The sequence below is a fragment of the Salvelinus fontinalis genome, chromosome 7 (genome assembly GCF_029448725.1).
Source record: "Salvelinus fontinalis isolate EN_2023a chromosome 7, ASM2944872v1, whole genome shotgun sequence".
In the NCBI taxonomy this organism is placed as follows: domain Eukaryota; kingdom Metazoa; phylum Chordata; class Actinopteri; order Salmoniformes; family Salmonidae; genus Salvelinus; species Salvelinus fontinalis.
In genome coordinates this window covers 7,341,354-7,367,512 of record NC_074671.1, presented here as the reverse complement: position 1 = coordinate 7,367,512, position 26,159 = coordinate 7,341,354, and the positions used below count along the sequence as shown (strand labels likewise).

General features: G+C 46.4%; 1 protein-coding gene across 2 annotated transcripts; it reads left to right on the top strand.

Moving 5' to 3' along the window:
- Positions 1 to 256: 256 nt before the first annotated feature.
- Positions 257 to 25,959, top strand: LOC129858949 (polypyrimidine tract-binding protein 2-like). 2 transcript variants are annotated; one of them, XM_055928201.1, is made up of 13 exons: positions 257 to 365; positions 1,152 to 1,179; positions 2,653 to 2,719; positions 4,015 to 4,217; positions 6,618 to 6,914; positions 8,164 to 8,274; positions 8,428 to 8,629; positions 11,703 to 11,818; positions 20,599 to 20,632; positions 21,140 to 21,232; positions 22,045 to 22,261; positions 23,347 to 23,424; positions 23,699 to 25,959. In XM_055928201.1, the coding sequence occupies exons 1-13, from the start codon at positions 358 to 360 to the stop codon at positions 23,826 to 23,828; spliced, it is 1,584 nt and encodes a 527-aa protein (XP_055784176.1). In that variant the 5' UTR covers positions 257 to 357; the 3' UTR covers positions 23,829 to 25,959. The 2 variants fall into 2 exon arrangements, with proteins under 2 accessions (XP_055784176.1, XP_055784177.1); XM_055928202.1 differs by lacking the exon at positions 257 to 365 and adding an exon at positions 834 to 897.
- The last annotated feature ends 200 nt before the right edge of the window (positions 25,960 to 26,159 follow it).

Below are 26,159 nucleotides of genomic sequence, written 5' to 3'. Positions count from 1 at the left end.
ACTAGCACAACCTAGAGTCACATTAAAAGGATAAACAAACAGACCTATAGCGTAAAAAAAAAAAAAAACTCAATGCTCACAGCAAATGATGTAGACTAATTAATGACAATGCATTAATTTAAAGTCTTTATGAAGTACAAAATAGCGTACCATTATGTCTTAAAATGTTCAAATTGGTTTTACAGAGAAAAATACATGCTGCTGCGTGTAAAAAGAAACACGTTTTTTGTTCGACTATTTCCGCCGGGTTCGATTATTTTCGCCAAACTCTCAAGTCCCTCCATTTTGTTGTATGTTGTGTGCTGTTGGCAAGAGAAGTGCAAAAAAAACTGTGTCGTTTATAACGATATTCTAGCAATGGACGGGTATGTATTGGCCATCTATGTGTTGTTCATGAACGATTCTTCATGCGCGGCAATATTTAGTTGATTCAATTCGAGTAGCTTGCTTACCTCACCCTAGCTTGGTTTTTATTTAAGCTAAGGGTAGCTAGCTAACGTTACGTTAGCTTGGTTAGCTAACGTTACGTTAGCTTGGCTAGCTAACGTTAGCTAACTCCTGGCTGGGCATGTGAACTGCCAGACGGCGATGGCAAGTTAGCTTTAGTTAAATAACAAAAATTATATTTTGCTTTTGCAACTAAGAAACCAGCTAATAAATTGACTGGGCAATCACGTTCAGCTAACGTGAGTTAACTAGCTAGCTCAAGCGGCTAGCTCTGGCTAGTCTTAAGAAATGAGGACCACTCGAGCATGACAAAGTGTGTCGTCACTTGTCCGGTGATCATTACTTTTATCCTTTGTTGATCGGAATTGTAGCTAGCGTAAGCTATCCACTCACAAAGCTATCAACACCGTTAAACTACAAAATCCCTGGCTAACGTGCATTGCCATACAGGTTACCCATTTTATATGTGTAACTAGGAGTTCACTAGCTAACGTATGTGCTGGTGTGGAGAGAGAGAAACGTTTGTCACTGGTGGTTTTCTTTTTGCATGTAGCCACGACACTAACGTTAGCCTGCTAGCTAACTTCCTTAGCTACTAGCAAGTTGAACTAGAGATAAGTAAAGAAGCAGCGGCATGCTGCTATAATTGTGGAAAGATTTGGCTTAACGAGGTAGCTAATCATTCTGTTCCCTCTCTTTTTCAGTATGGGAGATGTTGCAGTTGGTGTGAAGGTAAGCTTCAGCCCAATGCCCTTTCTATGGCAAGTAGCCTGGTGGTTAGAGTGTTGGGCCAGTAACCGAAAGGTTGCTGGCTCGAATCTCCGGAGCGGACAAGGTACAACTCTGTCGTTCTGCCACTGAACCTGGCAGTTAGCCCACTGTTCCCCGGTAGGCCGTGATTGTAAATAAGAACTTGCCTAGTTAAATAAAGGTAAAATATATGTATTTATGGCAAAGGTTATAGCTAATTAGGTAAATGGAAACCATATCTTGAAATTCCCTTTCATTGCTATGGCAATACAAAACCCTTTTTTCTTACCCAGTTGAGTTGTTACATTAGGCTACATCAGATTAATGTATCTCACGCTGGTCAAGGTTTGCCTCCATCCAGTTTTTCGACCCCTGGAGAACTTTATGGGCAGATGCCTGACACACAACTCAAATTTACCTCTCTCCCATTGACAACAATTGTTTAAAAAGTTGTGCTTTCAAGTCAGGATCTGGGCATAGACCTACTGGTATGAGTACAGAATCCTAAATGTAACTTACTACTGTTGAGAGAGTATGTAGTATCGGGTCCCAAAAAATACAGCTACATTTCAAGTCCTCATTTCTAGCTTTCATGATATTAGAACAACAGTAACTAAATAGGAACAACATAAGTCGAATCTGTTTAGGGAGAAACTTGTTCTCTTATAAATGCTTGGTGATCCTGTACCCTTCCAACTTGATTCGTGTCCAATAACCCTTGTTCCATCTGGTGCAAAACAAAGGTAACTTCCTCTAATGGAAATACTCATTATAACAAACCTGGGCTTTGCCTCTGTGTTTATTTCATCAATGTTTCACGTCCAAAATAAAGTTTGCTTTGAGAAGCGTTCCTTTCAGTTACATTCCCAGCCCTGGTGTGAATTAGCCTTGGCCTAGTTGTCACGTTTTTAAGCTAGACAACTTACTAAAATGTATTTGTGGACTCTGGCCTTACAGAGTTTATTGTGTCTATACATTTTGTTAGAGAGAAAGAACATTTCAGACAAAAATAGAAAAAAGCTTAAGACTCAGGCCTGTTAGATGGGTCTCTAATGGCTCCAGGCATAGCATTGCTGTCCCGTCTGTCAGTTTTAGCAGGACTCTGAGCGCGTCAGCCACCAACTGCAGCCCAGCGGACAGACGCTTACTGCAGCCCAGCGGACAGACGGCTCAGAGCCTTCTGGGATTTCCCAGATGAAATGACATGTCTGACATCATGAGACTCCATGGGATTAAGCTGACTGACACAAGAACAACAAAAAAAACCGAGGCGACTCTTTCTGGTTTTATGTCCCCCCTCTGTTTTCTCTGACTATCCAGAGAGAGATCTGTATTTCATTGTCGTCTTTCAGGGGCTCTGCTTGCTCTCAATTTCTTTCTTTCTCTCTCCCTCCCACTTTCTCTCTTTCTCTTATTCTCTCCCTCTCTCTTTCTCTCTTTGTTTTCTTTCTCCAGAGAGGATCAGATGAGTTGATGTCAACCAGTGTCTACAACAGTGGATCTGAAATGAGCAGTATCAGTGGTAAGTTTGGGGTTCTCCCCCCCTCCCCCAGCCCTCTCTGAAGAGATATTTGCATAAGTAATTTGACCGTGTTCCAACGGCATTCAAATAAGTCAAAGGATTAATGAATGTTTGAAGTAGAACGGCTGTATTGGTCAATGTCTTCCTCACGGCAGGTGTTTCAGTATGTGTAGGTGGACACACGCTAGCATGTGACTGAAATAGAGATGTGGTGCATTTCAATAGGCTAGATCTCTTCAGAACATGGCTGTAATGTCTTAGAGGAACTATAGTAAGGTATTTAAAAAAAAAAAAAAAAACATTTTAGCAGGCAAGTCAGTTAAGAACAAATTCTTTTTTACAATGACAGCCTAGGAACAGTGGGTTAACTTCCTTGTTCAGGGGCAGAACGACAGATTTTTACCTTGTCAGCTCAGGGATTCGATCCAGCAACCTTTCGGTTACTGGCCCAACGCTCTAACCACTAAGCTACCTGCCGCCGGGGGTGAAGAGAATGAAGCCTGACACGGGTTGACTGGGAAAAGTTTCTGTATTAATGTAACTTGAAATCCTCAACAAAACATTAGGAGCACCTGCTCTTTCTATGACATAGACTGACCAGGTGAATCCAGGTGTAAGCTATGATCTCTTATTGATGTCACCTGTGAAATCTATTTCAATCAGTGTAGATGAAGAGGACAAGACGTGTTAAAGAAGGATTTTTAAGGCTTGAGACATTGTGTATGTGTGCCATTCAGAGGGTGAACGGGCAAGACAAAAGTTAAGAGCCTTTGAACAGGGTATGGTAGTAGGTGCCAGGTGCGCCGGTTTGAGTGTGTCAAGAACTGCAACGCTGCTGGGTTTTTCATGCTCAAACGTTTCCAGTGTGTATCAAGAATGGTCCACCACCCAAAGGACATTCAGCCAAGTTGACACAACTGTGGGAAGCATTTAAATCAACATGGGTCAGCATCCCTGTGAAACGGCTTTCGACACCTTGTAGAGTCCATGCCCTGATTAATTGAGGCTGTTCTGCGGGCAAAAGAGGGGGGGGGGGGGGGGGGGGGGGGGGGGGGTTCCTGATATTTTGTACACTCAGTGTATATTGCATTCAGATGCCAAATATAGTATTATACTTTTAAATGTTTGAGAAACAATAATACTGAAGTTCAGGTATGACGTGTTCGTCCATCGTAAGAGGATGGAGTCTAGTGGTGTTCATTCCGTGCTCCTCTTTAGTTAGTGGGTGTTTTGTGCTTTCTGAGGGGTGGCTTTAGAGCAGGATTGGGACAATAAAAGCTGTGTCTTCTATCTAGATGTTACAGCCAATGGGAGCGACAGTAAATCCAATGGGAGCGACAGTAAAAAGCTGAGAGTGGAAGACCGGATGGAGGCCCCTCCCTCTCGTGTGCTGCACATCAGAAAACTGCCCAATGAAACTTCAGAATCGGAGGTCATTGCCCTGGGGTTACCTTTCGGGAAGGTCACAAATATCCTGACGCTTAAGGGGAAAAACCAGGTGAGTGTGCCCAGATAGAGGAATAGGCAATCAGCAAGGTTTTACTCGGCCCAAAATCTATACGAAAAATAAGCCCACAATGGGAGGAATTTTTTGTATATAGGTCAATGAGTGTCGAAATTGGTTAATAAAAAATGTAATTGCTAATTTGCTACGTGAGTTCTATTTGATCTAATAGAAGTTACGTAATGGTTAGGTTGTTACAAATTCACTGATATAAGTGGACATGTGGCATTTTGTGATTGGGGAGAGGGCGAGGCAGGGAGGGTTGAGGAGGCTTGAAACGCTTGGCATCTTGTTATGTATTAGGTCCACACAGTTATACTTATGTCTTAACTTCTGAAAGTTAACGTTGGACTAACAAGCTTGTATGCAGAGTGGCACCAGAATTAAAATAAAAACATATTTTTGTAGTTAATAAATCCAATTTAAATGTTACATTTATTTAACTAGGCAAGTCATTTGAGAACAAATTCTTATTTACAATTAAGCCAAACCCGGACAACGCTGGGCCAATTGTGCGCCGCCCTATAGGACACCTGATCATGGCCAGTTGTTGATACAGCCGGAATTTGAACCAGGGTGTCTGTAGTGGCGCCTCTAGCACTGAGATGCAGTGCCTTAGACAGCTGTGCCACTCGGGAGCCCAATCATGTCTTCTCTAATAAAAAATCTCTACCTAATTTCTGAATCAAGTAATGTCAGTAGGCTACTGTAGCATATGCTTCGAAGGGGCAGGTAGCCTACACAGGCACAAACACTGGCAAAGATTTTTTAGCTGGCAGGCAGACGCTGGAATATGTATCTGAGTGACAGAGTAAGGGCTTTGCACAGGCACTATGTTGTTGTTAACTGGTTCCCATGTTTTTAGAATAAAGGGTCTGTTCCGTAACAGTGTAGATCACTTTCGTTCCTGGTTCTGATTCTGTTCGTTGACAAATGTATTTTTCTGTTCTCTTCCTTGAACCGGTTCCAACCCCTGCTTGAAAGAGGAGATGGCCTCAATGGCGCTGCCCCAGCTGTCACGGACACTAATATGGCACAGTAACAAAGATACTATGTAGTTCACATACGTATCTGCCCTCTCATTGGCTAGAAGGGTCCCACCTGATCTCGCCTGCCTTCCATCTCTGAGGACATCTTTTTCCAATGTTAGAGCGGTCAGTCGACTGTCCTGTCAATTTAATAGACGATCTTTGGCCCAGAATAATACAGCAGCCAATTTAGATTGTGTTCTCTGTCAGGGGCTTGCCAAAGATTGAATGTGTATCTTTCAAGGAGTAGGCTATGGTCGGTTGGCCCTTTGTCCTTTCTTGTGTGACCTCTTGTCTCATTCATAATTGCCTGGGTTTTAATCCATTCGTATTCCTTGTCACAAGGATTTAAAAAAACATTGGCTGTGTTTGTTTGTCTGACATGAATGTCGTGTTTACAATTTTGTTGCATGAATCGCCATGTTTTTTTCGTTTATGTCCCACTCCCTGTCTGTAAAGTATTTTATGATACCAGGGTTCCAGACTGCTACCATTTAATCACATTTTGCGACCCTTTGACTTGGCCCAGCAAGTAAAAAAAAAATTAGGAGGCTAAAACCATGTTTTGGTCAAACCGTAAAGTACAGTATCCACATGATTCCTGTGATGAGTGTCTACCTGCCCCCGGTACCTGTTTCCTACTGATGCAGTCGCGCAAACCGCTCTTAGTTCCCGGGGGGGGGGGGGGGATGCTCTCGGAGAAAGAAAAGCGTTTCGGATTGTATAACAAAATTGCCTGAAAAACACAGCTCTCCTGTTCTTCACAGTTGAAGAAAGGAGCTTATTAGTTTTCTGTTGGTATGAATACTTTTTTATTCTTCTCTGCTCTCAATTTTGAGCCCAATAGCAACTATTTTACAACTAAGATATTTGATATGGCTTTGAGATACGGAGCGAGCGAACTGCGCATTTGGTCTTTGCGATTTCATAGGCCTTCATTGAGTGGTAGACGACAACAGCAATATTCTTTTAGACATGAACAAAATGTATTGTTAGCTTAATACATCGCTACTAGCAGTGGCTATTATAGTTACAGTTAGCCATCTAGCTAATGTGATTGAGTTATTCCGGTGGAGAATTATCTCTAAAATTAATTACAATATGATATTAGTGCACATAAAGATAATTCATTTTATTGAACATTCCCAAAAATAAAAAATAGGAGTAAAATATTATAAAAATATACAAAACACTTTTTGGAGGGTGTGACCAAATCGTAGGCTGGTGCCTCCAACTGGAAAAACTTGGTGCCACCAGGGGAAAATATTAGTCTGGATCCTTGGATACAGACATGGTACAGTTTCATAGGATGCCATCGGGTATGTAGCCTAACAGAAGACTAAATGCTGTTTCTATTGGTCCTCAGGCTTTCTTGGAGCTGGGGACAGAGGAAGCAGCAATAACCATGATCAACTACTACTCTACTGTGACACCGCATGTTCGGAACGTCCCCGTATTCATCCAGTACTCCAACCACAAACAACTCAAAACAGATAGTGGAAACCAGCGGGCCCAGGCCGTCCTGCAGGCGGTGTCAGCGGTCCAAGGAGGTGGTACTCCTACGTCAGGCTCCATTGCGGATCTAACCGCTGCATCAAGCCCTGTGCTCAGAATAATCATTGACAACATGTTCTACCCAGTCACTCTGGATGTGCTGCAGCAGGTAACCTACATTCACTATGTATTTTTAGTTTTTCTAATAGGTTTGTCAGTCAGATGCCAGATTAATGAATGCAATATAAAAAATATTGTGATTATCCTCCATTTTGTACAGACGTGATCCGAATCAATGGCGCTGTCCTGGATGGCAGCCGTTTTGCAAGCTCCGACCAAACTTTGCTATTTGTGATTATTTTTGCTTCTTTTTGCTTTATTTTCATGCACTATTAAATGTATGCACTATTAATTCTTACAACCGACAATAACTTTTGAACATCAGACCAGCAGTTACTTACTCCATATCCGGCTTCAACTTCTACTCATCTTCCCTGGGCTCTCTGTAATTTCGACCCAATTTTCAGGCTACCCAAGCGGAAACGTCGGCTTTAGAGGCAAAAGGGGGTGGCGTATCCTGGTGAGATTAAGGCAAAGGTAAAACCAGCTACCTCTGCCCCCCCCCCCCCCCCAATCCGCTGGCCAACATTCAGTCACTCGACAATAAAATGGACGACCTCCGATCGCAGATTTGCTACCAACAAGACTCGGAACGCCCCCAATCCACATCGACAAGCCTGCAGTGGAGCAGGTCGAGAGCTTCGAGTTCCTTGGTGTCCAAATCACTAAAGACTTCAAATGGCCCAAAGAAGACGCAACAGCATTAAGACAGATAAAATGGGCCCTCAAATTCCTCTGTACCATTTGAGAGCATTTTCACTGGGCAATGGCACCGCCCTCGATTGCATGGTTCCACAGGAGGTGGTGTGGACATCCCAGTGCATCTCTTGGGCCGAGCTCACTGCCATCCAGGACATCTATATCAGGAGGTGTGGTAAGGGGGGACGCGAAAAACCGGACAGGGGATATCACGTGACTCAACCTACTCAAGTGACGCACCCCTCCTAGGGACGGCATGGAAGAGCACCAGTAAGCCAGTGACTCAGCCCCTGTAATAGGGTTAGAGGCAGAGAGGGGAACCGGCCAGGCAGAGACGGTGCCTGGCCATTCACATTGTTATTGATTATTGCACTGTTGGGTTTTGAGTTTGCATGAAAGGCATTTCACTGTACTTGTCACTTGCATGTGACATAACAACTTGACTACCACCTCCTGCCCTTTCATCTCATTACAAAATGAGAATGTTTTTTAACAGTAGTTTTATATTACATCTGATAGTTATACATCAGCTATTTCGTAGAGGTTGTATTTTCAATATTTTTGTATTGCTGCTGTTTTTTTTTTTCTTCGGGGGTCAGATCTTCTCAAAGTTCGGCACGGTCATGAAGATAATCACATTCACCAAGAACAATCAGTTCCAGGCTCTGCTGCAGTTCAACGACCCACCGACCGCCCAGCAAGCCAAAATAGTGAGTGGGACTTTTCATCGTTCATTATCAATTTGTTATGTACTGAGTTTTATAATTTGTATAGTTGCTGTTTTGCAAAGATTTCCGGTTATACTTCACTTATCATTACATATGGCAAATAAACTCAAGTGGAATCGTTCCATTGTTCCTCAGGCCCTGGATGGTCAGAACATCTACAACTCGTGCTGTACGCTCCGCATCGACTACTCCAAGCTGGTCAACCTGAACGTCAAGTACAACAACGACAAGAGCCGTGACTACACCCGGCCAGAGCTCCCCGCCGGGGACGGACAGCCTGCCATGGACCCCAACATGGCTGCTGCCTTCCAAGGCAAGGACTCAAACTCTCTGCTCGGTAAGATCCCAGGTAGACCCCCCCCCCTCTCTCTGCTCGGTAAGATCCCAGGTAGACCCCCCCCCCCCCCTCTCTGCTCGGTAAGATCCCAGGTAGACCCCCTCCTCTCTGCTCGGTAAGATCCCAGGTAGACCCCCTCCTCTCTGCTCGGTAAGATCCCAGGTAGACACCCTCCTCTCTGCTCGGTAAGATCCCAGGTAGACCCCCTCCTCTCTGCTCGGTAAGATCCCAGGTAGACACCCTCCTCTCTGCTCGGTAAGATCCCAGGTAGACCCCCCCCCTCTCTGCTCGGTAAGATCCCAGGTAGACCCCCTCCCTCTCTGCTCGGTAAGATCCCAGGTAGACCCCCCCTCTCTGCTTGGTAAGATCCCAGGTAGACCCCCCTCTCTGCTTGGTAAGATCCCAGGTAGACCCCCCCCCCCTCTCTGCTCGGTAAGATCCCAGGTAGACCCCCCCTCTCTGCTCGGTAAGATCCCAGGTAGACCCCCTCCCTCTCTGCTCGGTAAGATCCCAGGTAGACCCCCCCCTCTGTGCTCGGTAAAATCCCAGGTAGACCCCCTCCCTCTCTGCTCGGTAAGATCCCAGGTAGACCCCCCCCCCTCTCTGCTCGGTAAGATCCCAGGTAGACCCCCTCCCTCTCTGCTCGGTAAGATCCCAGGTAGACCCCCCCCCCTCTCTGCTCGGTAAGATCCCAGGTAGACCCCCTCCCTCTCTGCTCGGTAAGATCCCAGGTAGACCCCCCCCTCTGTGCTCGGTAAAATCCCAGGTAGACCCCCTCCCTCTCTGCTCGGTAAGATCCCAGGTAGACCCCCCCTCTCTGCTCGGTAAGATCCCAGGTAGACCCCCCCCTCTCTGCTTGGTAAGATCCCAGGTAGACCCCCCCCCCTCTCTGCTCGGTAAGATCCCTGGTAGACCCCCCCTCTCTGCTCGGTAAGATCCCAGGTAGACCCCCCCCTCTCTGCTCGGTAAGATCCCAGGTAGACCCCCCCCCTCTCTGCTCGGTAAGATCCCAGGTAGACCCCCCCCCTCTCTGCTCGGTAAGATCCCAGGTAGACCCCCTCCCTCTCTGCTCGGTAAGATCCCAGGTAGACCCCCCCCCTCTCTGCTCGGTAAGATCCCAGGTAGACCCCCCCCCTCTCTGCTCGGTAAGATCCCAGGTAGACCCCCTCCCTCTCTGCTCGGTAAGATCCCAGGTAGACCCCCTCCCTCTCTGCTCGGTAAGATCCCAGGTAGACCCCCTCCCTCTCTGCTCGGTAAGATCCCAGGTAGACCCCCTCCCTCTCTGCTCGGTAAGATCCCAGGTAGACCCCCCCCCTCTCTGCTCGGTAAGATCCCAGGTAGACCCCCCCCCTCTCTGCTCGGTAAGATCCCAGGTAGACCCCCCCTCTCTGCTCGGTAAGATCCCAGGTAGACCCCCCCCCTCTCTGCTCGGTAAGATCCCAGGTAGACCCCCTCCCTCTCTGCTCGGTAAGATCCCAGGTAGACCCCCTCCCTCTCTGCTCGGTAAGATCCCAGGTAGACCCCCTCCCTCTCTGCTCGGTAAGATCCCAGGTAGACCCCCTCCCTCTCTGCTCGGTAAGATCCCAGGTAGACCCCCCCCCCTCTCTGCTCGGTAAGATCCCAGGTAGACCCCCCCCCTCTCTGCTCGGTAAGATCCCAGGTAGACCCCCCCCCTCTCTGCTCGGTAAGATCCCAGGTAGACCCCCTCCCTCTCTGCTCGGTAAGATCCCAGGTAGACCCCCCCCCCTCTCTGCTCGGTAAGATCGCTGGTAGACCCCCCCTCTTCCTCTCTGGCGTGTTCTTTGGGACTCATGGTGTCTGGAAGTTGGAAGCGTGACACTGGTTTAGGGGCCAGCTCTGCTTTTTACATCTCTGGTTCTGTGAGGTTTGTTTCTCTGTTCATGTTTGTTAACATGATCCTTGTCTAGTGTCAGGTGGAATCACTATTACTGGACTGTCTGTACCCGTCTACCTGACTGCCAGGGAAACATTTGTTTTACCTCGCCCAGGTCTCTGGGTGGGCAGACTTTGCATATTTTCCACCTTTCTGTTGGTCCTAAAGGGAAATCTCTGTCCTCACTAGCCCAGGGTGACCTTTCTGTTGGTCCTAAAGGGAAATCTCTGTCCTCACTAGCCCAGGGTGACCTTTCTGTTGGTCCTAAAGGGAAATCTCTGCCCTCACTAGCCCAGGGTGACCTTTCTGTTGGTCCTAAAGGGAAATCTCTGTCCTCACTAGCCCAGGGTGACCTTTCTGTTGGTCCTAAAGGGAAATCTCTGTCCTCACTAGCCCAGGGTGACCTTTCTGTTGGTCCTAAAGGGAAATCTCTGTCCTCACTAGCCCAGGGTGACCTTTCTGTTGGTCCTAAAGGGAAATCTCTGTCCTCACTAGCCCAGGGTGACCTTTCTGTTGGTCCTAAAGGGAAATCTCTGCCCTCACTAGCCCAGGGTAACCTTTCTGTTGGTCCTAAAGGGAAATCTCTGTACTCACTAGCCCAGGGTGACCTTTCTGTTGGTCCTAAAGGGAAATCTCTGTCCTCACTAGCCCAGGGTGACCTTTCTGTTGGTCCTAAAGGGAAATCTCTGTCCTCACTAGCCCAGGGTGACCTTTCTGTTGGTCCTAAAGGGAAATCTCTATCCTCACAAGCCCAGGGTGACCTTTCTGTTGGTCCTAAAGGGAAATCTCTGCCCTCACTAGCCCAGGGTGACCTTTCTGTTGGTCCTAAAGGGAAATCTCTGCCCTCACTAGCCCAGGGTGACCTTTCTGTTGGTCCTAAAGGGAAATCTCTGTCCTCACTAGCCCAGGGTGACCTTTCCGTTGGTCCTAAAGGGAAATCTCTGTCCTCACTAGCCCAGGGTGACCTTTCTGTTGGCCCTAAAGGGAAATCTCTGCCCTCACTAGCCCAGGGTGACCTTTCTGTTGGTCCTAAAGGGAAATCTCTGCCCTCACTAGCCCAGGGTGACCTTTCCGTTGGTCCTAAAGGGAAATCTCTATCCTCACTAGCCCAGGGTGAGCTGAATTCATCCTTGGCTCCTTCGTGTTGGGTCTAATTCCTGACCCCTCTGACCTCTCCAGGTGGCCTGAGCCCGCTGAATGCTGCTGCAGCGGCGGCTGCTGCTGCAGGGAGGGTAGCTCTGTCTGGTCACTCTGGCTCCAGCGGCGTGCTCCTGGCCTCCAACCTCAACGAAGAGGTCAGTAATGATTTATCTACCCCCTCCAGACGTAGGCCAAACGCTTATCACAAACCAACACTATCTCCTCGTTCTCCATCTCTCCATATACATGTCGAAGCCTGCCAGTGCAGACTGAGCCTCTCTCTTTCTCCTCTGTCTGCCATGTTAACACTCTAATCTCTCCTCTCTCTGCCATGTTGATCTGAAGCTGGTTAACACTCTACTCTCTCCTCTCTCCACCATGTTGATCTGAAGCTGGTTAACACTCTACTCTCTCCTCTCTCTGCCATGTTGATCTGAAGCTGGTTAACACTCTACTCTCTCCTCTCTCTGCCATGTTGATCTGAAGCTGGTTAACACTCTACTCTCTCCTCTCTCCACCATGTTGATCTGAAGCTGGTTAACACTCTACTCTCTCCTCTCTCTGCCATGTTGATCTGAAGCTGGTTAACACTCTACTCTCTCCTCTCTCTGCCATGTTGATCTGAAGCTGGTTAACACTCTACTCTCTCCTCTCTCTGCCATGTTGATCTGAAGCTGGTTAACACTCTACTCTCTCCTCTCTCTGCCATGTTGATCTGAAGCTGGTTAACACTCTCCTCTCTCTGCCATGTTGATCTGAAGCTGGTTAACACTCTACTCTCTCCTCTCTCTGCCATGTTGATCTGAAGCTGGTTAACACTCTACTCTCTCCTCTCTCTGCCATGTTGATCTGAAGCTGGTTAACACTCTACTCTCTCCTCTCTCTGCCATGTTGATCTGAAGCTGGTTAACACTCTACTCTCTCCTCTCTCTGCCATGTTGATCTGAAGCTGGTTAACACTCTACTCTCTCCTCTCTCTGCCATGTTGATCTGAAGCTGGTTAACACTCTCCTCTCTCTGCCATGTTGATCTGAAGCTGGTTAACACTCTACTCTCTCCTCTCTCTGCCATGTTGATCTGAAGCTGGTTAACACTCTCCTCTCTCCTCTCTCCGCCATGTTGATCTGAACCTGGTTAACACTCTCCTCTCTCCTCTCTCCGCCATGTTGAGCTGAAGTTGGTTAACCTTTACTTAAACCTCTACCGCTTCTCTCTCCCGGATCCGGGATCCTCCTCATCAAAAAAGTTGACTAGCATAGCCTAGCCTAACGCGACAGGGATATCATATAATATAATTTTCATGAAATCACAAGTCCAATACAGCAAATGAAAGATAAACATCTTGTGAATCCAGCCATCATTTCTGATTTTTAAAATGTTTTACAGCGAAAACACAATGTATTTCTATTAGCTAACCACAATAGCAAAAGACTCAACCGCATATTTTCACAATTTTTCTACCGCATAGGTAGCTATCACAAAACCGTCCAAATAGAGATATAATTAGTCACTAACCAAGAAACAACTTCATCAGATGACAGTCTTATAACATGTTATACAATAAATGTATGTTTTGTTCGAAAATGTGCATATTTGAGGTATAAATCATAGTTTTACATTGCAGCTACCATCAAAACTATCACCAAAGCAGTCAGAATAATTACAGAGAGCAACGTGAAATACCTAAATACTCATTATAAAACATTTATGTAAAATACATGGTGTACAGCAAATGAAAGACAAACATCTTGTGAATCCAGCCAATATTTCCGATTTTTTAAAAGTGTTTTACAGCGAAAACACAATATAGCATTATATTAGCTTACCACAATAGCCAAACACACAAATGCATTTATCAGCAGCAAAAGGTAGCGATCGCAAAAACCAGCAAAATATATAAAATGAATTACTAACCTTGACCAACTTCATCAGATGACAGTCCTATAACGTCAGGTTATACAATACACATATGTTTTGCTAGAAAATGTGCATATTTTGAGCTGCAAAACGTGGTTATACATTGTGAATATGTAGCATCGATTCACCAGATTGTCCGGAGATATTTTGGGCACTCACCTAATCTGACCAAAGAACTCATCATAAACTTTACTAAAAAATACATGTTGTGCAGCAAATGAAAGATACACTAGTTCTTAATGCAACCGCTGTGTTAGATTTTTAAAAATAACTTTAGCATAACAAACAGCTTACGTTATAGCGAGACAGCGCCCGCAAAAAGGGTGGAAAATAGGACTCAACATTTTCCACAGAAATACGAAATAACATCATAAACTGTTCCTACTTTTGCTGAGCTTCCATCAGAATCTTGTACAAGGAGTCCTTTGTTCAGAATAAATCGTTGTTTGGTTTTAGAATGTCCTTCTCTCCTGCCGAATTAGCAACCTTAGCTAGCCATGTGGCGCAAACATGCCCATCTTCTCCAGACGCAAAGAAAGGAAAATTCCAAAAGTCGCAATAAACGTTGAAAAAACTGATACAACTCGGTTGAAAAAAACTACTTTATGATGTTTTTATCACATCTATCAAATAAAATCAGAGCCGGAGACATCCACCGTCTATACCGCTCGCTTTTCAGAAGCCAATGCTGATGTCCTTCCCGCGCCTAGGTAGAGAAAGGAAATTCTGGTCACGTCATTCCAAGAGCTCTTGTTCGACCTCAGATCAAGCTAGACACCCCATTCCACCTTCCACTGCCTGTTGACATCTAGTGGAAGGCGTATGCAGTGCATGCAAATCCATAAATATTAAGCAATTGAATAGGCAGGCCCTGGAACAGAGCATCGTTTTCAGATTTTTCACTTCCTGTCTGGAAGTTTGCTGCCAAATGAGTTCTGTTTTACCCACAGATATAATTCAAACAGTTTTAGAAACTTGAGTGTTTTCTATCCAATAGTAATAATAATATGCATATTGTACGATCTAGAATAGAGTACGAGGCCGTTTAAATTGGGCACGATTTTTTCCCAAAGTGAAAACAGCGCCCCCTATTCAAAAGAAGTTAATACCCATCCCGGATCCGGGAGCATCCTCATTAAAAAAGCTGACTAGCCTAGCCTAACGGGACAGGGATATAATATAATTTTCATGAAATCACAAGTCCAATACAGCAAATGAAAGATAAACATCTTGTGAATCCAGCCATCATTTCCGATTTTTTAAAAATGTTTTACAGCGAAAACACTATGTATTTCTATTAGCTAACCACAATAGCCAAACGCACAACGGCATATTTTCACAATTTTTCCACCGCATAGGTAGCTTTCACAAAACCCACAAATATAGATATAATTAATCACTAACCAAGAAACAACTTCATCGGATGACAGTCTTATAACATCATGTTATACAATAGATTTGTTCGAAAATGTGCATATTTATAGCTACAAATAATGGTTTTACATTGCAGCCACCATCACAAATAGCACCAAAGCAGCCAGAATAATTACAGAGAGCAATGTGAAATACATAAATACTCATCATAAAACATTTCTGAAAAATACATGGTGTACAGCAAATGAAAGATAAACATCTTGTGAATCCAGCCAATATTTCAGATTTGAAGTGTTTTACAGCGAAAACACAACGTATATTTCTATTAGCTCACTACAATAGCCAAACACACAATGCCATTTACTCCCCGACAAAATAGCTTTCACAAAACCGACAAAATAGATATAAAATGAATCACTAACCTTGAACAACTTCATCAGATGACAGTCTTATAACATCATGCTATACAATACATTTATGTTTAGTTCGAAAATATGCATATTTAGAGCTGCAAATCGTGGTTATACATTGTGAATACGTAGCAACTATTCACCAAAATCTCCAGAGATATTTTGGACAGTCACCTAATCAAAGAACTCATCATAAACTTTACCAAAAAATACATGTTGTACAGCAAACGAAAGATACACTGGTTCTTAATGCAACTGCTGTGTTAGATTTTTTTAAAATAACTTTACTACAACATACAAAATGCATTATTGTGAGACAGCGCTCACCTATTCTCCGCCGAGTTGGAGTCAACATATTACACAGAACTACGAAATAACATCATAAATTGTGTCTTACTTTTGCTGAGCTTCCATCAGAATGTTGTACAAAGAGTCCTATTTCCAGATTAAATCGTTGTTTGGTTTTAGAATGTCCTTTTCTTCTGTCGAATTAGCAACTTTGGCTAGCATTGTGGCGCGAACATGCCCATCATCTCTTGGCGCAAAGAATGAAAAATTCCAAAAGTCCCAATAAACTGATCAAACTCGGTTGAAAAATCCACTACTTTATGATGTTTTTCTCATATGTATCAAATAAAATCAGAGCCGGAGCAATTCGCCGTGTATACCGAACGCTTTTCAGAAGACAATGTCGAGGTCCCCCGCGCGCCGTCGAAAACAAACAAAATACCGGACCTGTCACTCCAAAAGCTCTTATTCGGCCTCAGATCAAGCTAGACACCCCATTCAACATTCCACTGCCCGTTGACATCTAGTGGAAGGCGTATGAAGTGCATACATATCGATAAATAAAAGCCAGTTGAATAGGCAGGCCCTGAAACAAAGCCTCGTTTTCAGATTTTTCACTTCCTGTTTGGAAGTTTGCTGCCAAATGAGTTCTGTTTAACTCACAGATATAATTCAAACAGTTTTAGAAACATTCTGAGTGTTTTCTACCCAATAGTAATAATAATATGCATATTGTATGATCTAGAACAGAGTACGAGGCCGTTTAATTTGGGCACGATTTTTTTCAAAGTGAAAACCGCCCCCCTATTCACAAGAAGTTAACACTCTAATCTTTCCTCTCTCCGCCATGTTGAGCTGAAGCTGGTTAACACTCTCCTCTCTGCCATGTTGAGCTGAAGCTGGTTAACACTCCTCTCTGCCATGTTGAGCTGAAGCTGGTTAACTCTCATCTCTCCTCTCTGCCGTGTTGAGCTGAAGCTGGTTAACACACTCATCTCTTCTCTCTGACATGTTGAGCTGAAGCTGGTTAACTCCTCTCTGCCATGATGAGTTGAAGCTGGTTAACTCTCCTCTCTGCCATGTTGAGTTGAAGCTGGTTAACTCTCCTATTCTCTCTTTCTCCTTTTGCTGTACTGTACTGAGATGTAACTGTCTCTCTCTCCTCTCCTGACTTTACCTCTCTGTCTCTGGGGAGGACCCCGTATTTCAGATACTTTGACTTGCAGTTATTGTTTTTGGGGCCCCACACCCTGTTGACATGTATGTCTGTGGGGTCACACATGATCTATGGATGCCATAGTGCTTCCAGGTGGTTTCCTGTCTGTTCTTGCATGTGGATGATACTAACCAGAGTTTTGACTGCTTCCTACTAGTTATCTTCATTTCATACCCTTTACTACACACCGACTGATCCTGGACTTCATGCGCTAGCCTATCGCATGCCTTTTTTGTTTCTTCATTGCTAGGCTATAACTCGTATGATTTTGACATTGACTGTACCTTACCCATGTTTGTCAAGGGGATGATTTACATTTGGCCCAGTTTATTTGCTTGTTTAGTTGTGATAAAGTACATGAACCAGTCAGTCTGACCAAACTCCTGCATCATTTCCTGTGTACTGACCTGTATTTTAATTTGTCTCCCTCCCTTACTTTGTTTTTTACATTTACATTTTCCTTCCCTCTCTCTCTCCCCACCTACTTACCCTTCATCTCTCTCTCTCCCCACCTACTTACCCTTCATCTCTCTCTCTCCCCACCTACTTACCCTTCATCTCTCTCTCTCCCCACCTACTTACCCTTCATCTCTCTCTCTCCCCACCTACTTACCCTTCATCTCTCTCTCTCCCCACCTACTTACCCTTCATCTCTCTCTCTCCCCACCTACTTACCCTTCATCTCTCTCTCTCCCCACCTACTTACCCTTCATCTCTCTCTCTCCCCACCTACTTACCCTTCATCTCTCTCTCTCCCCACCTACTTACCCTTCATCTCTCTCTCTCCCCACCTACTTACCCTTCATCTCTCTCTCTCCCCACCTACTTACCCTTCATCTCTCTCTCTCCCCACCTACTTACCCTTCATCTCTCTCTCTCCCCACCTACTTACCCTTCATCTCTCTCTCTCCCCACCTACTTACCCTTCATCTCTCTCTCTCCCCACCTACTTACCCTTCATCTCTCTCTCTCCCCACCTACTTACCCTTCATCTCTCTCTCTCCCCACCTACTTACCCTTCATCTCTCTCTCTCCCCACCTACTTACCCTTCATCTCTCTCTCTCCCCACCTACTTACCCTTCATCTCTCTCTCTCCCCACCTACTTACCCTTCATCTCTCTCTCTCCCCACCTACTTACCCTTCATCTCTCTCTCTCCCCACCTACTTACCCTTCATCTCTCTCTCTCCCCACCTACTTACCCTTCATCTCTCTCTCTCCCCACCTACTTACCCTTCATCTCTCTCTCTCCCCACCTACTTACCCTTCATCTCTCTCTCTCCCCACCTACTTACCCTTCATCTCTCTCTCTCCCCACCTACTTACCCTTCATCTCTCTCTCTCCCCACCTACTTACCCTTCATCTCTCTCTCTCCCCACCTACTTACCCTTCATCTCTCTCTCTCCCCACCTACTTACCCTTCATCTCTCTCTCTCCCCACCTACTTACCCTTCATCTCTCTCTCTCCCCACCTACTTACCCTTCATCTCTCTCTCTCCCCACCTACTTACCCTTCATCTCTCTCTCTCCCCACCTACTTACCCTTCATCTCTCTCTCTCCCCACCTACTTACCCTTCATCTCTCTCTCTCCCCACCTACTTACCCTTCATCTCTCTCTCTCCCCACCTACTTACCCTTCATCTCTCTCTCTCCCCACCTACTTACCCTTCATCTCTCTCTCTCCCCACCTACTTACCCTTCATCTCTCTCTCTCCCCACCTACTTACCCTTCATCTCTCTCTCTCCCCACCTACTTACCCTTCATCTCTCTCTCTCCCCACCTACTTACCCTTCATCTCTCTCTCTCCCCACCTACTTACCCTTCATCTCTCTCTCTCCCCACCTACTTACCCTTCATCTCTCTCTCTCCCCACCTACTTACCCTTCATCTCTCTCTCTCCCCACCTACTTACCCTTCATCTCTCTCTCTCCCCACCTACTTACCCTTCATCTCTCTCTCTCCCCACCTACTTACCCTTCATCTCTCTCTCTCCCCACCTACTTACCCTTCATCTCTCTCTCTCCCCACCTACTTACCCTTCATCTCTCTCTCTCCCCACCTACTTACCCTTCATCTCTCTCTCTCCCCACCTACTTACCCTTCATCTCTCTCTCTCCCCACCTACTTACCCTTCATCTCTCTCTCTCCCCACCTACTTACCCTTCATCTCTCTCTCTCCCCACCTACTTACCCTTCATCTCTCTCTCTCCCCACCTACTTACCCTTCATCTCTCTCTCTCCCCACCTACTTACCCTTCATCTCTCTCTCTCCCCACCTACTTACCCTTCATCTCTCTCTCTCCCCACCTACTTACCCTTCATCTCTCTCTCTCCCCACCTACTTACCCTTCATCTCTCTCTCTCCCCACCTACTTACCCTTCATCTCTCTCTCTCCCCACCTACTTACCCTTCATCTCTCTCTCTCCCCACCTACTTACCCTTCATCTCTCTCTCTCCCCACCTACTTACCCTTCATCTCTCTCTCTCCCCACCTACTTACCCTTCATCTCTCTCTCTCCCCACCTACTTACCCTTCATCTCTCTCTCTCCCCACCTACTTACCCTTCATCTCTCTCTCTCCCCACCTACTTACCCTTCATCTCTCTCTCTCCCCACCTACTTACCCTTCATCTCTCTCTCTCCCCACCTACTTACCCTTCATCTCTCTCTCTCCCCACCTACTTACCCTTCATCTCTCTCTCTCCCCACCTACTTACCCTTCATCTCTCTCTCTCCCCACCTACTTACCCTTCATCTCTCTCTCTCCCCACCTACTTACCCTTCATCTCTCTCTCTCCCCACCTACTTACCCTTCATCTCTCTCTCTCCCCACCTACTTACCCTTCATCTCTCTCTCTCCCCACCTACTTACCCTTCATCTCTCTCTCTCCCCACCTACTTACCCTTCATCTCTCTCTCTCCCCACCTACTTACCCTTCATCTCTCTCTCTCCCCACCTACTTACCCTTCATCTCTCTCTCTCCCCACCTACTTACCCTTCATCTCTCTCTCTCCCCACCTACTTACCCTTCATCTCTCTCTCTCCCCACCTACTTACCCTTCATCTCTCTCTCTCCCCACCTACTTACCCTTCATCTCTCTCTCTCCCCACCTACTTACCCTTCATCTCTCTCTCTCCCCACCTACTTACCCTTCATCTCTCTCTCTCCCCACCTACTTACCCTTCATCTCTCTCTCTCCCCACCTACTTACCCTTCATCTCTCTCTCTCTCCCTCCCCACCTACCTACCCTCTCGCGCTCTCTCCCTCCCTCCCCACCTACCTACCCTCTCGCGCTCTCTCCCTCCCTCCCCACCTACCTACCCTTCATCCCTCCCCACCTACCTACCCTTCATCCCTCCCCACCTACCTACCCTTCATCCCTCCCCACCTACCTACCCTCTCGCGCTCTCTCTCTCCCTCCCTCCCCACCTACCTACCGTTCATCCCTCCCCCCTCTATCTCGCTCCTCCATCTATCCATCCATCCATCCATCCCTCCATCTCTATAACCCCCTGCTCATGCTTGGTGCTTGAACAAAACCTGTTCCTTTATCCCCAAATTAACTGCCTTGAACCATACTCCATGACCACCTTCACCATTCTACGGGAAACCACCCTCCTCCGTTCTGGATGATCTGTCCATCTCCGCTCTCTACCTCCGCTCCGCTCCGACTCTTCTACCTGTCTTCCTGTCTTCTGCTGCTTGCTCTCTTCTCTTCTAAAGATGGTTACGCCCCAAAGTCTGTTTACTCTCTTCGGTATGTTGTCGTTAGCTTTCTGTTGCTTATTTCTGTTCTAAAGAGACGTTCACTTTTTATTTTGTTCTTTTACATATTGCACTAATTGTTTTGACTTGTAGTTTGTTGTTGTTTGTTGTTGCTCCTCTGTTACATTTGGTTTGGTTCTCTGTCTCTCTTTGGCTATCGAAATTGACCCATCAATAGATTTGTGTTAATGCATGGTACATTGATTTGGCATAGCCTGTACAGTAGTTTAATTAGCCAAACATGTCATTAACTTATCTGTTTATGGGGATGTCTCAATCTGTCCTTAACACACACACACACCTCTTGTCAACATCTCTTCAAATGTTAATTCTGATGAATGATCTCTAGCCTACATTCAGACTCTCTCTATCTAGCCTCTTACTCTGTCTCTGCCTTGCCTAAACTTTCCCCCTATCTCAAGTGCTAAAGTGTTTCCTCACTGTCTCCTCTTCCTCCTCTTCCTCGCCCTCCTCTCGTCTGCTCATGACTTTAACCTAGGGGTGTATGGCGATGCCCAGAGGGTGAAGATCCTCTACAATAAGAAAGACAGTGCTCTGATACAGATGGCTGATGCCAACCAAGCCCAGCTAGGTAAGACACCGGCCCCGGCTAGGTAAGGCCCCGCCGGCTAGGTAAGACACCGGCCCGGGCTAGTTAAGGCCCCGGCCCGGGCTAGTTAAGGCCCCGGCCCGGGCTAGTTAAGGCCCCGGCCCGGGCTAGTTAAGGCCCCGGCTAGGTAAGGCCACGGCCCCGGCTAGGTAAGGCCACGGCCCCGGCTAGGTAAGACACCGGCCCGGGCTAGTTAAGGCCCCGGCCCGGGCTAGTTAAGGCCCCGGCCCGGTAAGGCCACGGCCCCGGCTAGGTAAGGCCACGGCCCCGGCTAGGTAAGGCCACGGCCCCGGCTAGGTAAGGCCACGGCCCCGGCTAGGTAAGGCCACGGCCCCGGCTAGGTAAGGCCACGGCCCGGGCTAGGTAAGGCCACGGCTAGGTAAGGCCACGGCCCGGGCTAGTTAAGGCCACGGCCCGGGCTAGTTAAGGCCACGGCCCGGGCTAGTTAAGGCCCCGGCTAGGTAAGGCCACGGCCCGGGCTAGTTAAGGCCCCGGCTAGGTAAGGCCACGGCCCGGGCTAGTTAAGGCCCCGGCTAGGTAAGGCCACGGCCCGGGCTAGTTAAGGCCCCGGCTAGGTAAGGCCCCGGCCCCGGCTAGGTAACATGGTCCTCCTCCATTGTCTCATGTTTATTGACGGATAAAAAGGACATCTCCCCAGATTTATTTAGTGTCTAGTTGATTGATTGTTCCATTCTTTTTAAAGTAGATTCTCTCCTAAATGCGGGGGGTGATTGTCTTGGGACACAAGTACTGCTGTATTAAAAACTCACTCGGTACAAATGAAATGCTTCCAGCTATGAGTCACCTGAATGGGCAGAAGATGCATGGGAAAGCCATCAGGGTGGCTCTGTCTAAGCACACCTCAGTGCAGCTGCCCAGAGATGGACTGGATGACCAGGGCCTCACCAAAGACTTCACTAACTCGCCCCTGCACCGCTTCAAGAAGCCCGGCTCCAAGAACTTTCAGAACATTTTCCCTCCCACCACTACTCTTCACCTCTCCAACATCCCGTAAGTCTACCACATGGCCCCTACACTGCACACTGATCTAAGAACAGTTTTGTATTAACTCATAATGGTTATTGTTAGGATTCGGACATGGTAAACACCTCCTGTGTCTAGTGTATTCCCCTAGACACTGATTTTAAGTACAGTTTTGTTCTTTCTCACTAGGATTTGGGGAGGGTCATCTGACCCTGGGGAGGGTCATCTGACCCTGGGGAGGGTCATCTGACCCTGGGGAGGGTCATCTGACCCTGGGGAGGGTCATCTGACCCTGGGGAGGGTCATCTGGTAATCTGACCCTGGGGAGGGTCATCTGACCCTGGGGAGGGTCATCTGGTAATCTGACCCTGGGGAGGGTCATCTGACCCTGGGGAGGGTCATCTGGTAATCTGACCCTGGGGAGGGTCATCTGACCCTGGGGAGGGTCATCTGGTAATCTGACCCTGGGGAGGGTCATCTGACCCTGGGGAGGGTCATCTGGTAATCTGACCCTGGGGAGGGTCATCTGACCCTGGGGAGGGTCATCTGGTAATCTGACCCTGGGGAGGGTCATCTGACCCTGGGGAGGGTCATCTGGTAATCTGACCCTGGGGAGGGTCATCTGACCCTGGGGAGGGTCATCTGGTAATCTGACCCTGGGGAGGGTCATCTGACCCTGGGGAAGGTCATCTGAGACAACATCTATACCTGGAAGAAAAGTTAAGGGAACTTTATCTCAAAGGGAATACACCAACAGACACAGGATCTGCTTACCATGTTCAAATCCTAAGAATAACCATTATGAGCTAATACAAAACTGTTCTTAGATCAGTGAAGTCTTAGGGCTCCCGAGTGGCGCAGCGGTCTAAGGCACTGCATTTCAGTGCTAGAGGCGTCACTACAGACCCTGGTACGATTCCAGGCTGTGTCACAACCGGTCGTGACTGGGAGTCCCATCGGGCGGCGCACAATTGGCTCAGCGTCGACCGGGGTTAGGCTGTCATTGTAAAATAAGAATTTGTTCTTAACTGATTTGACTAGTTAAAGAAAAGTTATGGTCTGTGTCTGGGTTGGCTGTGTCCTTAAAATGCTAAATTCACGTGTTTCCACAGAACGGACGTAACCGAGGAAGACCTCCGACTGCTGTTCTCCAACGCCGGGGGAACTGTGAACGCTTTCAAGTTCTTTCAGTACGTCTCTCTTCACCACTATATAATAACAGAACTGAGCTACGGTTGTTCTTCAATTGGTTGTGAATGAACTTGAGAATTGATTCCGACACGCCGTAGCTCTGTGGCTAGCTCCAGGGAGTGATGAGACACGCCGTAGCTCTGTGTTCCTGTCCATTCTGTGAGGCTGTGGGGTGGTTGAGAGCAGAGCAGAATATACACGACATGCTGATGGAACGGTTTGCGACGGATCCAAGTTGTATTTCGATGTGTTCAACCATTCTTCTCTTCCCAGGGATCACAAAATGGCGCTGCTCCAGATGTCGACGGTGGAAGAGGCCATCCAGGGTCTGATCGACCTCCACAATTACAACATGGGTGACAACCATCACCTGAGAGTCTCCTTCTCCAAATCCACCATCTAAACCGGCATAACGATCCTCCACAACATCGCTTTCTGTTTTTTCCCTAGCAGATTTTGGCTGGCATTTGTTAACCCCGTTGACTCGTTCCAGACGCTTGAGGACCACATTTTGACTTTATTGTTTCAAAGTGTTATCAGTCATTCCTTCAGAGAGAACCAGAAACTCAAATCGGGGAGAAGAAATTGTTGTACTTCTATGTTTTGAGGACATTTTAAACCCCTTCACCTGATTCCCGACCCCTGTGTTAGTCCCATACCCCCTGACCCTGACCCCTGTGTTAACCCCCTGACCCCTGTGTTAACCCCCTGACCCCTGTGTTAACCCCCTGACCCCTGTGTTAACCCCCTGACCCCTGTGTTAACCCCCTGACCCCTGTGTTAACCCCCTGACCCCTGTGTTAACCCCCTGACCCCTGTGTTAACCCCCTGACCCCTGTGTTAACCCCCTGACCCCTGTGTTAACCCCATACCCCCTGACCCCTGTGTTAACCCCATACCCCCTGACCCCTGTGTTAACCCCCTGATCCCTGTGTTAACCCCATACCCCCTGACCCCTGTGTTAACCCCATACCCCCTGACCCCCTGTGTTAACCCCATACCCCCTGACCCCCTGTGTTAACCCCATACCCCCTGACCCCTGTGTTAACCCCATACCCCCTGACCCCTGTGTTAACCCCATACCCCCTGACCCCTGTGTTAACCCCATACCCCCTGATCCTGACCCCTGTGTTAACCCCATACCCCCTGATCCTGACCCCTGTGTTAATCCTATAACCCATTTGTATGATCAGCAAACTATTTGCCTTTTCTACCTTCTCATTACGAAGGGTGGATGAATGGACATGGGCGCCTCTTTTGACTATGATTAGTTCTACAAGATATGTGCCTTACCAGACTATCAATTATTTTTTACATCCAAATATTGACATGAATCCCTGTCTGATTTTGAGGCACATTAATTTTGATGTGAAATTTAACATGATTTGTCTCTTCTCCCGTGTCACTGTGTAGTTTGTATGTTTCTGCCACCCAAGTTTTGCCTTTTTCAGTTGCTGTTCAATTTGTGGAGGTTTTTTTTTCTCTCCTTTTTTTTGGTTAAATTCACTGCGGTTGTTGTGGAGTGGGGAACAATATGAGATTGAAGTTGAGTATTTTATTTTAGATAATTTAGACCACGTTGCTTGAACGCTTCTTGTAGACAAACAACGAACAATACTGATTTAACCCTAGTTTATTTTCCCCGTTTTTTTTATTTTATTTAATTTTTTTAGTTTACACATTTTACTAAAATAGTCTTAATGTGCGATTTATAGGTTTTTACTTCCCTTGTTTTTCATCACATTCATGTACACATGGGTAAGAGGTGAGTGGTTTTCTAAGCTTCTACTGCCTGCTCTCTCTAGTTCTTGGAATAAAACATATATTTGTAATACTTTACTAATTTGAACTGCACTTAACTGTCACAATATCGTCATTACACACGACACAAAGCAAATGTCATGACAATATTAGGACTGTTTTGTGACATACAGTTTCAAATAAAGTGATACCAAAACTCCGCTGTTGCATGTGTTGGAAGGAGGTTAGCGAACTAGAACCTGTTGTGACGTCAACGTGTTGCTGTTAGAGGAGGGACAACCCTGGTTGGGACCAAAGTTTGTGCCTTTTTTAGTCTTTTTCATTTACAGTTGTATCACAAAGGAAATGAATCAACATTTGAATGAACCTCTCTGATATACAAAATATATCTGTGAGGAGAAAAAAAAAATAAGATAAGGTACAGGACCTGATTCATTATCAACGACATTAATTCCTTATACAGTTATTTTAAGCAGACCTACATATAATACCCGCTATGGTTTGTAAGAGTCCCACAACCTCAATTTGCTGGATAAACGTATCTAGAAATGTATGTTTTCAAGAGGGAAAAAGTCGCGTATATTTTCTATATTAGTTTAATTTTTACATCTCTGGAAATGTAAGATTCAGATATAGTTTGGAAGCGGCACAATTAAAATAATTTTCTAACGGGAGATTTGGTCGGACTTGTTTTAGATGTTTCTCTTCTATCGTGTGTGTGTTCTGCTTTTCCTCTGTAGCATGTTCAATAAACTTCTGTAGCTCTGTATTCACTTCTGTCTCTTCGACCCGCTCATCTTTTCTCTCCACTCATCGCCTATATATTATTTTGATTGTATTTTATTCAGATCCCCATTAGCTGTTACTAAAGTGCAGCTACTCTTCCTGGGGTCCACACAGAACATTACATTATACAGAACAATAATAGACAAGATAAGCACGTTGCTTACCTTTACAACAGGAGTATAGCCTA

What these genes read in the sequence shown, in the direction of transcription:
- LOC129858949 (XM_055928201.1), top strand. An exon ending in TGCCAACCAAGCCCAGCTAG is followed by an intron (nt 21,233 to 22,044) that starts GTAAGACACCGG and finishes AAATGCTTCCAG; the next exon opens with CTATGAGTCACCTGAATGGG. An exon ending in AACGCTTTCAAGTTCTTTCA is followed by an intron (nt 23,425 to 23,698) that starts GTACGTCTCTCT and finishes TTCTCTTCCCAG; the next exon opens with GGATCACAAAATGGCGCTGC.